This window comes from Acanthaster planci, linkage group LG06 (genome assembly GCF_054643075.1).
Source record: "Acanthaster planci isolate LZ-2023a linkage group LG06, COTS_SCS, whole genome shotgun sequence".
NCBI lineage: Eukaryota > Metazoa > Echinodermata > Asteroidea > Valvatida > Acanthasteridae > Acanthaster > Acanthaster planci.
This window is the reverse complement of record NC_141782.1, coordinates 2845361-2859605: the sequence shown is the minus strand read 5'-3', so window position 1 is coordinate 2859605 and position 14245 is coordinate 2845361. Positions and strand designations below refer to the sequence as shown.

The 14245-nt window shown below is 44.0% G+C and overlaps 3 protein-coding genes across 4 annotated transcripts in view; 2 read left to right on the top strand and 1 right to left on the bottom strand.

Moving 5' to 3' along the window:
* Positions 1–299: 299 nt before the first annotated feature.
* On the top strand, positions 300–3612 carry LOC110984773 (uncharacterized). Its single transcript, XM_022245256.2, has 3 exons — positions 300–454; positions 1178–1312; positions 1881–3612. The coding sequence occupies exons 1-3, from the start codon at positions 367–369 to the stop codon at positions 2738–2740; spliced, it is 1083 nt and encodes a 360-aa protein (XP_022100948.2). The 5' UTR covers positions 300–366; the 3' UTR covers positions 2741–3612.
* Positions 3613–4631: 1019 nt separating this feature from the next.
* The window catches only part of kifc3 (kinesin family member C3), a 35295-nt gene continuing 25681 nt past the window's right edge, over positions 4632–14245 (top strand). The window contains exons 1-3 of one of the 2 annotated variants that reach the window (XM_087138418.1): positions 4632–4771; positions 9990–10390; positions 11002–11134. In XM_087138418.1, the coding sequence (XP_086994544.1) occupies positions 10379–10390; positions 11002–11134 (145 nt within the window). In that variant the 5' untranslated portion in view covers positions 4632–4771; positions 9990–10378. The remainder of the gene's footprint in view (positions 4772–9989; positions 10391–11001; positions 11135–14245) is intronic. The other variant, XM_022245242.2, reaches the window with a different exon arrangement.
* LOC147798731 (uncharacterized) lies at positions 6431–8615 on the bottom strand. The gene is made up of 2 exons (XM_087137790.1): positions 7578–8615; positions 6431–6445 (listed from the first exon to the last, which is right to left on the bottom strand). The coding sequence occupies exons 1-2, from the start codon at positions 8613–8615 to the stop codon at positions 6431–6433; spliced, it is 1053 nt and encodes a 350-aa protein (XP_086993916.1).

Genomic DNA, 14245 nt, shown 5'->3' with positions numbered 1-14245 from the left:
TTGCTTGGGTGATAACGGGTTTAAGGGTCGGTGGAGCTTTCGTTTATTGTTGGAACCATAATGTACTGGCCGGTGACCAGCCGTCACTGACCTTGTGGGATTTGCACCCACCCTAAACTTTGATAAACACCCTCCCCGAAATTGCTCGAAATTTATTATAATCCTCCCGGACCACGGGCCGGCCTGGTCCGAAGGAGGACAAAGGCTTGAGCCAGTGGCCTTGCCGTTTCCACCTCTTCGTTGAGTGCGTCCTCTATGCCCGGTGATTTTGACCTCGACTGTTTCCTTTATAAGTCCCCAACCCGCCGCCTTTTCTCCATAACTTCTTTGCAATCAGATTAATTGAAATCAATGATTTGCTGAACCATGCGTTTCACATTCGTGCGATGGTGTGCGATTCTGGTGTCGATTGACACGGCACAGATATGGGTAGTTGAAGCGGCCTCCGTACTAGGTAAGTCCCGTCAGTCTGTTCCACAGTAATTCAGCACCTGTGCACAATCTGGCGCTAGCTAACCTTACATACCCAGTGTGGACTGGTGAACAAAAGATGTCCACACGATGCAGGAAAGGAAGACGTTCTGTGGACTTACCCATGTCCACAGGACGTTTTCCCTTCTCTGAAAAAGATGTTTAAAGGCATTTTGGGGTAGGGGTCATCCGTCGTAAAAGAAAGAGGAATAGTCAAGGAAACCTTGTGCAAAAAGCCAGCTGAAAATGTTCTCAGTTCAAGAAAAAGAGTATTTTAACTGATTTTTCTTACCTGCACAAAAAGAAAGGAATGTCCACCGTATGTAAGGTAAGTGGGTGTGTTCGAACAGTGCGATTTAACTGCTGTTCCTGTCTGCCACGGTGAGCAAAAGCTACTGGCCCAAGATTTGGTTTTGAAGTATAGTGGCGATTATCACACAAGTGACGATGGCGGCGATTAAGAACGGGCTTTGAAGACGACAACCAACGATGATGCATATGACGCTGACGGTAGAGATGCAACCCGTAAGGATGTGAATGGAGGGATACGTAACAAATTAATTCAGTGAGGTGAAGTGCAAACGAAAATAATGACTGGGACAAATTTGGCTCACAAATGAAAATAATTGTGACAGTAGTGACGATAATATACAAAGTGGTTTCAACCTTTTGTGAGCAATTACAAAAAAATGTCTATCGATCTTAGATGAAACATGCTTCCGATGTGACGAGATTGCACCATGCCTCGAGCCACAGTACATATGCAACTCAGTGCCAGAATGTGCCAACGGTCGAGATGAGCAGACGACCGAAGGAGGCGGATGCTACACCGCAACAGACGGTAAGCATGGAATTCCCTCTGAATCGGGAATGGAGCTGAGATGATGAGCTATATAAACTATTATGTAATGCTTTTACTGCTCCGTGATCGGACCGCTCAAGTTGAAGCAAGGCACACCAACATCATTATCGCCTGACTGTGCGTCTGGCGGCACAAATTGGATCAATAGCGAACATGCAGTTCAACGACCAAACTTTAAACCCCTCAGTATATGTGTAGAAATAATTAGGCGCACTTTCCTCGGAGGGTAACCGTTATTCTTCAATGATCCTTTGCCGTGATTTGTTCTTCCTTTGTAAGAAATTTTGATACGTACTTTTTGGTATGTGACAAGGAAGAACACAGAATATGCACGACAAGAAATCAAGCAGTGCGCTCGTATATTTTCCACGTATCCATAGCGTTGGAGGACGAACTTCCAATTCATGATGTAGCCGGTAGTGTTAGTATTTTTGGTGAGCGTGGTAAAAACTGACTTGATTTAAATTGCCAGACAAAACAGGGGGGAAATTCCTGTAGTCGTTTTTTTTTTCGATGCAGATGCAGAGTCTTTTTTTTTCGATTGCAGATTCAAAGTCTAAAGACAGCCACCTCTCCCCTCTCATCTACGCCCTAGCTGGTTTCATCACCTTAGAAACGCTTGCTATTCTTGCGACGGTCATGTATCTCCTGAAAGTTCGTTGCTGTCAGTTCGAGTGTAAACGGGAGTCCAGGGAAAAACCTGAGTGCATTCGGTCGACTCGGAGCAATGGTCCCGTCAAACCCAGCCACAGTCGACGTCACGCGGGCAGGGAGCCACATTTCTACACAAAGCCCCGGGACGCTGTTCGCCCTGCACGTCCCCTGTCTGAACTGCCCATCCTCGGCATAAATGGCCGACCAGTCTTTGAGTCCATTGGGCCCCCAACTGTCCAGACAGCTCTTCGGGGTCACCGTTGCGACAGTATGAACAAGTTACGGCCGGATAGTGACCGACCGATTATCGACAGCCCATCCCGACTGCCCTTTCAAAGTTCTGGACCGATGGACATCCCGCCCATAAAGACAGTCACGGGGAGGTCGACGGATGAACATAACTTGAAGAAAGGTCAACTTTGCCGCGAAATCGACGGGAAGATGCCGCCCCAGACTATCTCTGCTATCTCGGGTTATTGCGACAGAAGTTCATCGGGGTCGGAACACCGACCCGTTGTGCATCATCACCACACCACGGTGAACCATCTAACTTTGATAGTTCCCGGGCAAACCGAAGCGCCGGGACGTTTGCTGGGGGCAGCCGCGGCACGCACGGCCACGATAACTGAAATAACAGACGACCAACCCTGGACGTCTGACGGACGCACCGCGTCGGGATCAGGCAGACAGTTAGTGCCAATGCACCGCTCACGCAAGGGAAACAGCATGTACGACGTTGGGAATTTGTATTAGAAAAAGATGCAGCAAGAAAGAAACTTCCGAAAGTAAGGTACTGGGTATTAAAAATAAAATGCATGGTGTCTGAAATAACAGATCATGGAGTGCGTAGAGGACAAAATTAAACTCATAAAGTCAGACCAAGTTGCTTTGTGACGAGACATAACGAGCCACACGTCTAAAAGTCCATTTCATTTCTTTACATGTATTTAAGCAATGCCAGTTCACTGTTTAATATTTCATTTAGGACTATTAGATAAATAAGAATCGTTTGGTATAAATGGTTTTGCCCGTAAATTTATTATACTGTTCTGTTTGTGAATTATTTTTAGTTTTTCATGATGCAAAATTCCCTACTCATACATTAACCACAGGCGAGAAAACTCCTGTCACAACCTTTAAGTAGAAGGTTGGCTTAAAGCGCATCTGCCTTGAGAAGAGGCACCCCCTCATCCGTTGAAAAGAGGCGGAGAGTGTTAATTTTGTTGGTAACGATGCGATCGTAAGGCATGTGTTTCATAGTCGATTGTGAATCAACGAAGTGCAGTTCCTACCAAAGGAGTCTGCGTTGTTGGGAAAATTGCGCCCTCTCTTAGACCAGCTTGGGGCTCATAGGTAGGGCTAAAACTGGAGCTGTAGTGAATCATGGAATAATTTCCTTTCTAATCAACCATTTTTTAAAATCTAAATTGACAAATTAAAATTCTGTCGATCGGTGCTACCGTATAATAGAGAGTCTTTTGTCAATACACCAATCGAGTTGAAATGGTTCCCTCCATTTGTATTCGTAAGCAATTTTTAACATTTTGTGTCAGACGCATGTTAATTGGTGAGTGGTTATTAAAACACACCGTATGTTCCCAAAGATGTTGCAGGAGTGATACAAAATTCAACAGTTTTGCTTTTGACCCAACATTAAATATTATATCTTGACTAAGACATTTATTTTGTTATTTGCCAAAAAAATCGGAGGGGGAAACTGAAAGCTCACCCTCAATGCAGTTTTTTCCTTCCGAATTCCCTCCACTTGTCTACTCGTAAAACTGCAACATTTGGGGGTAAAAGACGCTCGCTTATTAGGAGTCTGGTAGTTTCTGCTTTCGGAAGGAAGTTGAAATCTGTCGACCCAATGCACGTTTGGAAAGGGTCGACAGGTTTGGCGCACTGTAATTGGTCAACGCGTTGCAAACTCTTGGAGGCGCACTATTGTGAATCGCCCGATGACATCACTGCATTATTTGCAATGGCCCCCTTTGATGGCAGTAAACAGTGTGACAGCTATTGTACAGATTACTGTTCCGTAAAAGTCGCTCTGTACAAAACCAAACACATGCCAAGGGCCATCAGGATTGTCCAGTGAAACGTCACTAAAATGGGTGCATTGGTGAGAGGTAAGGGTTGACTGAACTAATTCAAGCCATTAAAAACAGTGTAATATCAACAAAGTTCACAGCTCCTGTGCGGGCAACCGAAGTCCCTTGGACCTCTCAAACAAAAAACAAAGTGTTGTTTGGTCTTTCATATTTTATTGGATTTCCAAATTCTAGTAGGTTAACCAATTAAATTTCTGATATCCGCCCAAAACAGACTCACCCCCCAACCATTTCTCAAGTGACACCCCTCCACTTTCGCGGGCTCTTTGGACAATTTCAGTACCATTTTGCTCTGTTTTGCCTCTGGTATGGGAACCCCTTTAATCTAGAAAGTTGATCCTCTGTCATATTTACATAATCCTACAATTTTTAGGCCACAGAAACTCCTCTTTTGGAAAAAAATTGTAGATACTTTTTGAGCGCCTGCGCCTGGCGAAGAAATACGCCCGAAAAGGAGACTCAATCAGCGCCCTCAAGCGGTTACCCAACGAAAGGATTACTTCAAGTATTTAAATTTGTTGGTGGCGCGCTTTGGCACGCCAGTTAATTTATTTTACTTGCAAAGAAACTAGCGTCTGCATATACTGCAGTACTTTTTTTATCATGCTTGTCGTTGACCGGCTTTTGTCTTTCTTGGTTTCTTTTTTACCATTTTGTTCCTGTAGTACCGGTGGTAAGTTTGCATTGCCTCTGATTCTGTTCTGAACTTTGTTCTCATTATTTCTTTACGTTAATTACGCTATTAAACGTATCATTGAAAGTGGCATTAACATGATGAACGTCCCACGTCGTCTACAAAACGTTATACGCCCAGAACTGCAGCTGTGGGGTCCAACGTCGTCATGATCATGCGTGTCATCATAGCCGGTGTCTTGCCCAAAACTGTTCGGGCGGTGGAAAGAATTTTGGTTTCTCCTTGCCTCTCCTTTTTTCACCATCTCTCAATCATCTTGTTAAAGGTCAATCATTGCAGGAATGCTCAAAACAAAAGACATGATGATCTGGGACTGAGAATTTTTTTTCTAATTTCACTGGGAAATAGGATATCAGAAAAAATGTTGCATCCTGACTCCACTTTTCTCATCATATATCATCTCAGTAAAAGTCAGTCATTACAGAAATGCTGGAAAGACACAAACTCTAGACTGAGAAACATTTACCGATGTTAATGTTAGGAAATACATGTACTCAGAAAATTCTTTTCACTCCCATAGACTTTGCACAAAACTGCTGAAGTGGAGTCAGGATGCAATAATTTTTCCAAAAAGGAAAAATCAACTTGAAATTGGGGGACGAGCTAAAATGAGTAGGTCCTGATACTTGCAGAATACCCCACCACCTCGCACGATCAACCTCATAGCCAGGTACAGGTCAAAGTGTCACTCCCTTCTCAAGGGATTTTCACCTTGTACTCACGTAACCAGTCTTTCGAGGGTCATTTTTTTTTTTTAGAGTTGCGGGGTATTCTACAATTATTCCATTTTTTTCTTGACTCCCCATAGACTGTGTTAATATTTGTACACAGTGCTTACATGTAAGCTGACGTGGAGTCAGGATGCAACATTCTTTCCATCCAGATGTCAAAAAGATCACACCAAACTGCAAAAATGCCAAATACATGTATCTGCCGACACTCTGCCCAACTGCACTATGACACTAGTTTGTACTGGACTTGTGCGCCGTGTTTTTAAATTAATATTACACTAATGTCTTGGGGTATATACACCGTGTTCATTCCTGTTGAAAAATAGTAAAATTATTGCCAGTCTTAAGAGGAGACAAGTGTTCAGTCTCCACCCTTTGTGAAAGTTTACCCTGTCAAAATGTTGGACTTGACTTCCTTCCCAAATGAAATTCCTCCAGAATCAAGATTTTACGCTTTAATTAAGTCAATTTCCCCACCCTGTTGTGTAAAAAAACATTTTGCTGTCGGGTGTGTACTGCACATGCTCATCAGATAATCTGTCGCTTTTGACAGTTTTTGGAGATTCATCACACACTTCCCATTTTGTGTAACAGAGCGTGCGTCCCCATAAATACAGTCTTGAAGGTTTGCATGGTGAATAGGTACAATAGAAAGTAGGTTTGCGGTAGCACCATGGACGTATCTCTTTTGTGAGTATTTGCGGTTCTGAAAAGAACCAGTGGTACTCGACGTTTCGAGCAGTATGCTCTGCTCGTCATCAGGAGAATGCCGGATACTGACTGGGAGTGGAGCTTAAGTAGTCTGGTGGAGGATTCTAGAGACAGGGGATTAGTCCGATGATGCGTGAAGGCGGGAACTCTGGAGAAGGGATTAGGCTGGCTCGGTGATGCGTGGCGGTAAACTTACTCAGGTGTGGCAGTACTGTTGGGGGTGTGGATTGGTAAACATGGGTGCTAAGGGTATAGAGGACCCATAAGGCGAGCTAAGAAGGGTTGAGGATGGGGCGCCAGATGTCACTGAAGATGAAGCCTGTGTCTTGCGGAACTGTTCTGTTCTTGTAAATCTCAATTGCCTCACGAACACGGCGTGGATGCCATTGTTCTATGTTGGCAATGAGATGGGCTTGTTGCCAGTGGACTTGGTGGTCGTCAGTGCTGGAGTGCTTGATGATGGCAGATTTCTCGAGATCCCCCCGTCGTCCATGGGCTCGGTGTTCGTTGAGTCTGGTGGTGAGATCTCTGCCAGTCTCGCCGATATACACCTTGCTGCATTCGCAGGGGATCCTGTAGACGCCTGGCTTGGTCTTGGGGTCTTGCTTGTCCTTGTGTGACTGGAGAGCTGCTTGGATCTTGTTGGGGGCGGTATGGAAGACTTTGATGCCATGGTGTAGAAGGATGCGCTGGATCCGGTGGGAGGTATTGCCTATGTAGGGGAGGGTGACAGAACTAATGTGCCTAATGGGTTGACCTTGGGTATAGGAGACCCGCTGGTCTGGAGGGGGTCTAGGGTCTTGGGTCTTGATCTGTCTTGACTTGAATCCGTTCCGCTGTAGTGCTGTGGAGATGTGATGAAGTTCCAGTTGCAGGTGGTCTTGGTCGCAGATGTTGTATGCTCGGCGCACGAGGGTTCTGTTGACGGAGGCCTTGATGCTGGGATGGTGGAAAGACCGGTTGTTTAGGTAGCGGTCGGTGTGTGTTGGCTTCCTATACACTGTGCGGGATAGGGTGCCATCTTGTGATCTTGAAACCTCGACATCCAAGAATGCAATGCGACCGTCTTGTTCCTGCTCCATGGTGAACTGGATGTCGTTGTGTTGGCTGTTGAGGTGTTGAAGAAACAGCTGGAGGTCTTGTGGGCTGTGTGGCCAGACGACGAAAGTGTCGTCCACATACCGGATCCATACGCTGGGCTTGAGGTCTGCGGAGAAGAGGGCTGTCTGCTCAAATTCTTCCATGAACAGGTCTGCCAGAACCGGGGATAGAGGCGATCCCATGGAGGTTCCGGAAGACTGCTCGAAGAATTTGTCTCTCCACTGGAAGCAGGAAGATGTTACGCAGCTGCTCAGGAGATCGTGGATTTGATGTGGTTTGAGGTTGGTCCGGTCGCTGAGTGAGGGATCTTGAAGTAACCTATCCTTGGCGATGGTGCATGCTTCGAATGTGGGAACATTAGTGAAGAGAGAGACCACATCGAAGCTGACCATTATGTCTGTGGGGCGTAGAGACAAACCGTCGATGAACTGGGCGAACTGGTCCGAGTTCTTGATATGATGTGGGGTGTTGCCAACCAGAGGGTGAAGGATCTTGGTGAGGTGCCTGGCGGTGTTGTAGGTGGGGCCACCTCGGGAAGCTACGATGGGTCGGAGTGGGATACCGGTCTTGTGTATCTTGGGCTGGCCGAAGAATCTTGGACATCTTGAACTTGAGGGTCGAAGCTGTCGGTATAGGGCCATGGAGATGCTGTCTGACCGTTGGAGGGCTAGGAGCTTAGCCTGGAATCTCTTTTGGATGGAAGGTATGGGGTTCTTGTGAAGGGGCCGGTAGGCACCCGACTCAAGAATATCCCGCACCTTACGGTCATAGTCAGCTTTGTCCATGACGACAGTTGCGTTCCCCTTGTCTGCAGCGAGGATGTGGATGGAGTGATCTCTACGTAGGCTGTTGATGGCTTGCTGTTCAGTCTTAGAGATGTTGGGGTTGACGGGCTTGTGGTTCTTGAGGGCTTGGCTGATGTGGAGGCGGGCGTCGTCCGCAGCACTCTTGTTCAGGTGGCGAAGGGCTGGCTCAACAGACTGGATGATGTCTGCTACTGGAGGGGACCGCGGGACCAAGGCGAAGTTCATACCGAGGGCAAGGACTTTGGATTCCGTGGGTGACAAGTGGCGGTGACTGAGATTGACCACGGTTTGCCTTGTGAATGCAGCTTGTGAACGGAGGTGGGGCTTGGTAGGGTATGGACATGAGGATATAGAAGATCCTATAGTCCGACTGGGAATATGGGATTTACTCTGGTTCTTGGAGAGGCGACGGAATTTCTTGATCTGTCGGCGGCGAGTTGATCTGAAGACATGGTGGCAGACACTGTCTGTCATTCTCTTGATCTTGGTGAAGTCTTCAGTCGAAACCGCTGTAGCGATGTGATTCTGTGCTGTGGAAAGTTGTCTGTCTAGGTGTACCAGGGTCGATCTTGTGGCTTGGATGCGGTGTCGGAGAAGGGCTAGGCTGGACTGGTGAAGAATACCCTGAGACTTCGTGTTCCGGATGGGATCTCGGACGCGAAAGCCAGGAGGCAAAATGTTGGTATCACGGCATCGTTTCAGGAAGGCTAGGTTGTTGATGAATTTTTTAAATACAGTAAATAGTTCCAACTAGGGGTAGGCTGGCACCCAAGCTAGCCAAGGGGTGAAACCTCTTAGGGGGCACCCATCAAGGGTGCGCCATTATTTTCCAGGGGGCACAAAAAGCAAAATGAAATGTGGCCCAATACGTTATGCACATCTCAAAATTTCAAGGGGAGGGGGCATTCTGGGAGGGGGGGATTGGAGCAAGTGCCCACATACCCCCCGTGCACGTCTGATGTCAAGTGAAACAGCCATTGGACCCAATTATGCAATCTGACTAACCAACTTGATACATTAAGTTTACAATTTGTGAAGATATTTTTGGTATGTATGTAGATCTTATCAAATTACCGGTATCTACAATGTTACAATAAAACCTTTAGAAGCAGACCCCTTCGGTTGTTTAAGCTCCTTAGATCAGTATATTGGAAGATCTAGCATTGATGGTGGAGGGAGGGGACGAAATGGCAGTGAAACCTAAATACATGCCCAGGGGGAGCAAATACAGTGTGTAGAGGGATTACATGGCTGCCATCTTGCTGGTCAGTGCTTTTGTTCCACAACGTATGCACAGAGGAGGTTTCCCTGTGGAACAAAGGAATTGCCCTGCAAGATGGCTACCCATGCAAAGCCTCTGTCAAGTCATCTCGATGAAATTGCAAAAGTAACCAGCTGAAGGTGGAAGAATGAGAAAAAAGACAAGACATTCCTTTAAAAACATAAGGAAAAATATAAGTATGCCGGCTGTGGCCCTCCCATCTGCTTAACTGCCACAGATCTAGTGTCAACTGTGAGAATGCTTCCACTTTGTACGAATCAATGAAGCATGTATACAAAATTGCAAGCAACCAACACGCATGTGGTATGTAATGACATTTCTTGAGGAAATGAAAGGAGTACGCGGTATATATCCTTGCTCTTGTGCTATTTTGTGCATTGATTTTAATCAGCCGTGCAGTTCAGAGCCAGCACAACACCCCTCAGAACCATTTGAGGACAAATGGGTCGAATGCTCAATGCTCAGTGATTTCCAAATCAAAAATGGAAACAAGACTAACAAGATTCTCTACAGAGCCTGCAGTCTTTTTTCGTTCTAATGGTGTTACATGTACTTTGCTTTTGCAGTAACCATGGACGCACTGACTGCCAACAGAATGCTGCCAAAGTGAGGCATCCTTTGGGTCAGTTAATCTCCTATAGGGACAGTGAGGTGAAGCGTGGTGAAGCAGCTCGCAAAGTAAACGCCCATTGTATCTGGTGTATACAGGGGGCTATTTGTAAGCCTGGCTTTACCACACTGTGGGCAGGCCAGTTGGTAAACACAGCACAGCAGTTCAACTTACATGTAACTCATCATCATCGGGAGGGTTTAATTGCAGGCCCACTGCCATAAGCTAGGCTGCCAACGTTTGCATAAGTAAAAAGTGCATTGTAAAATCACTTCCAGCTCTTCCAGTCTCCACCACATTTGGGCTTTTCTCCGAGGGCTCGTCCAGAGACAGCTCAAAGACAGAATGGCATACACGGTAGGTTGTTCCGTAAAATTAATCTCTTCACGTTTTGCTAACTCACTGTGGCCAAGTGGACTCTTCAAAGGCATCATTTACAGATTACATGTACAATGCCTGAACAGACATTAGCACCTTTACGTGTGTGCGAATGAAATTCCGGCTCTTACCTACAGGTGAATACATGAATCGGTATATCGACTGATCATTTTAGTTATCTGAGCCAAACATCATGTTCCTCATCGTTTGGGGAATAGAACTCAAATCTGACCTTTGAATTATTCATAAGATGTTAAGTAATGCTCTCCTCCGTTCACTGCCACATACATGAACATTCGCAGTTTACAGACATTCACGTTTAGACTAACCGCCGTCAACTCTTGTTGACTTGTTAATGAAGTCCTACATATGTTTGTATAGGGACCAGACAAATAGTCTTATTATTAGGACTTTGTTGTTAAAGGAACAAAGAAAATTCAGGAATTCAAGAAATTGGAATTCTCAGAATTTCGTCTTTATAACAGTGTTTTTGTTATGAGTGCTTTTTATTTAGTGATTTTCAACTGTATTTTGTACATAAATAGAGTATTTCCTATTTATGTAACTGTCACTTTGTTATTTGTACATAGCATGCCAGCAAATTTGTATTCAACACCCCCAAGACATACCAATCACCTGGAGTGGGGAGTGGGCCTAGCAAGCTGAGATCTCCAACCCCATCCAGATGGGACACCATGAGAGAGGAGCTTGGTCTATCAGACGGTATGTCGCTGGCCCCTGTCACTGAACTGTTTGATTAGCCATTTTTTAACCCTATAAAGAGTACCCAAAAAATTGGGACTCGGGGACAGTTGGTCCTACCTGAAATTACCAAAGTTGGACATATGTTCGGAATCTCAACAAGATTTCCCCTGCTAATTTAGGACATCAAAGTTGTTAAATCACAGAAGCATCCAAATTGAGTTTGAAACTGAGGTTTCATGCTGCTTCCGTTTGTTGTATTGTATAAACTTAATGAAGCCTGCTCTACACATCAAAGCAACTCAGGATTGAACAGCTTGGTTGTTTGAGTGCCGTTACAAAGTCATGCAGATTCAGAGCTTTTCTGTCCTAGCTGCAGCTTTGGATTGACATGTATTTTACTAAAATATTAAACTCGAATTGGACCTGTGCTTCTCTATAAAAAATGAATATTTGTTGCATGAAAAGTTTAAGTTCCAGCAGTAGTTAGTGTTTGCTACAGTATAAAACTAGAGAACTGACTCACTTATGCAAAGTAATGCCTACTGGGCGCATCCATGTTTGTGTACAAACCTATGGAAAACTCAACATTTTGTACGGCTTTTGTACAATGTACAGCTGTTTGCATGTGCGTCATTCTATAAATTTAGGGTCCAAAAACGTGACATTTTTGTGTCCCTGTTACACCTGACCTGTGTAATTTGACACGGAAATAATATCACTGAAATTGATTTCAAGCTGTTTCTGCTTGACATGTAACTTGCATTCAATTCGTCACTCTTGGAAATTAGAGAGTGTATTCTGAACTTACAAAATCCATACATGCAGGTCAGATGTGACAGGCACATAAGAAAAATTGGAGCCGTAAGTTACAGAATGACCCATATCTGCATCTGTATTCTAAAACAATACATCAACAAAGCCAATATACATAAAAACTAATGCACAATCAATAGATGAGTGTTTCGTTTTGCTGTGCGCTGGAGATGATGTTGCCGTGACTTTTTCAATTGGATTTTAGTGGTACAGGATGCGCGTTGCATGTAGAGTACATAATTCGATATTCCTTCTATCTGATTTTGAATGTTCTACAAGCACGCACATGGATTCAAAATGTCGGCGGCCAAGACAGCGTCAAATTTTCTCTACGTGGGGAATGAGAAATTTGCGCTGTAGTTTTTATTTAATTTAATACATGTAGGCCTAGCTCTACGATGTATATATTTTTGTACATGTGTAAAGGATTCTAGGGGAAAAGAAGTTTAGGTACAAAAGTATACTGCAATTGACTGGTAAAATCAAGAAAAAAAATCAGACGTTGAACTATTTCCATTGTACATAAAGAGATATTTTATTTGTACAGTTATAAAAAGCAATCTGGATTTTACACAAAATGTTTAATTGTTCTTTATTTGTTCTGAAATACGGTACAAACCCGTACAGAATTCTCTCACCTTGCAATTGTTTAGGAGTTTGTCGGTTTTTGTTGAAAGCAAAGCCAACCGGGCTAAAGAGCTTAGTGTAACAAAGCCAAGTAATTATTCCAGCCTGACAATTGTCACACAAAGGCTTTTGTGGTACACTCTGTGCACCTACAGTAATTGAATAGTGTACCCATCTGGCAAGTTGTGAATGTGCTGTGCATGAGTCATGATAGTGGCATTACAGGTATGTGTGAAATTGTACACAACTCCTGCCTGTGTGATCATGGTGAACCATGGTGGAACAAAATCTGAGCATAAACCAATCAACAAATCAATAATGGAAAAATGCTTCATGTAAGCAAATAATGGATGGAGTGCCTTTTTGAGATTCTTTTGTTACCTGGCAACCCCTACACATTAAAAGATGCACACTGTATCCGCGCAGTGTTCATCCTTGAGAAAAAAAGCCTTATGAACTTGAAAATGAATCTACAACAGTTGAATTAAATTACAATATTTTGAGTAGTCTCACATGTGAACACTGTTCAGTTTCTACTGTATCTACAAGGATTTTAGGGGAAAAGTTTTTTATGCACACTGACAGTCTGGCAGTTTGGAGTCTCTTGAAAAGCCCTGTCACCTTCACAAAAACATCTGTGTTAAACAGACTTAATATTAATCTCAATTTACAAATCAAACTGCTAGTACTATTGAGTGTCACACCATAACTTGCCATGTTCTAGTACATGTACATACACGTTTGTGTAATTCCAGAAATTAGGGGTCCATTTTTGTTCACGTTCCTGTCACATCTGACATATGATTTTGTAAGTTCAGAATACATATTCTAATTTCCAAGAGTGATGAATTAATGTAAATTACCTGCCAAACAAATACCAGTAGTAATAGTTTGAAATCAATTCCGGTGATATTTCCATGTCAAATAACACAGGTGAGATGTAACGGGGACACGAAAATGTCCCACTTTTTGACCCCTAATTTCTGGAATTACCCAAATCTTATTGAAATCCCCCTCCCCCCAAAGAATCTCACGGTTTACCCTTATGCCTAATATTATGCTTTGCAAATTTGACAGAAAAGGTAGAAAGTTTGACCAGGACTTAAGCCAGATTTAGTACTTGATTTATACATCCATATATGTAGCTACATGTACATGTACAGTGTGAGCACTGAGGCCCCGGCCAAAATTATGCCCCAACATTTGTGACCTTTGCTACATAAATAAAGTAGTTAGGCCCACATACCAGTAAATGTACCCTACTCTTTGTGTAAACTTCTTGTGTTATGGAAGGCTTGCTGCAGGGCAGAAAAACAGTGCTTAAATGTTGGCCTATGTCCCACTTTTGATCCTTAAATATTAAAAGAAAGACCCCATTACCACATACATAAGATGTACATGTGTACATGTACATGGGCGGGCCTCTCTTTTCTTAGACAAATTAGGACCAGGTTGTGGAGACATTTCGTCTGTCTCCCAAACTTTGTCGGCCCCCACAAAAATGGGTGAAATACATGTAATGTGTGCATTTGTCCCCTCAACTACGGAACGTATTCACCTATACGCATGTGTGCGTGTACATGTCAGGGTGAGTCCTTGATTGTAGAAACCTGACAAATGCACACATTATCCTGTGTCAGTGGTGATAACCATTACTATTACATGTAGGATGACCCTTTCAGGACTGAG

Excerpts from the sequence above, each read along its gene's own strand:
- LOC110984773 (XM_022245256.2), top strand. The coding sequence starts at position 367 with ATGCGTTTCACATTCGTGCGATGGTGTGCGATTCTGGTGTCGATTGAC. Across the intron at positions 455-1,177 it reads TGAAGCGGCCTCCGTACTAG|ATGAAACATGCTTCCGATGT; the intron begins GTAAGTCCCGTC and ends TATCGATCTTAG. Across the intron at positions 1,313-1,880 it reads ATGCTACACCGCAACAGACG|ATTCAAAGTCTAAAGACAGC; the intron begins GTAAGCATGGAA and ends TTTCGATTGCAG.
- LOC147798731 (XM_087137790.1), bottom strand. The coding sequence starts at position 8,615 with ATGACAGACAGTGTCTGCCACCATGTCTTCAGATCAACTCGCCGCCGA.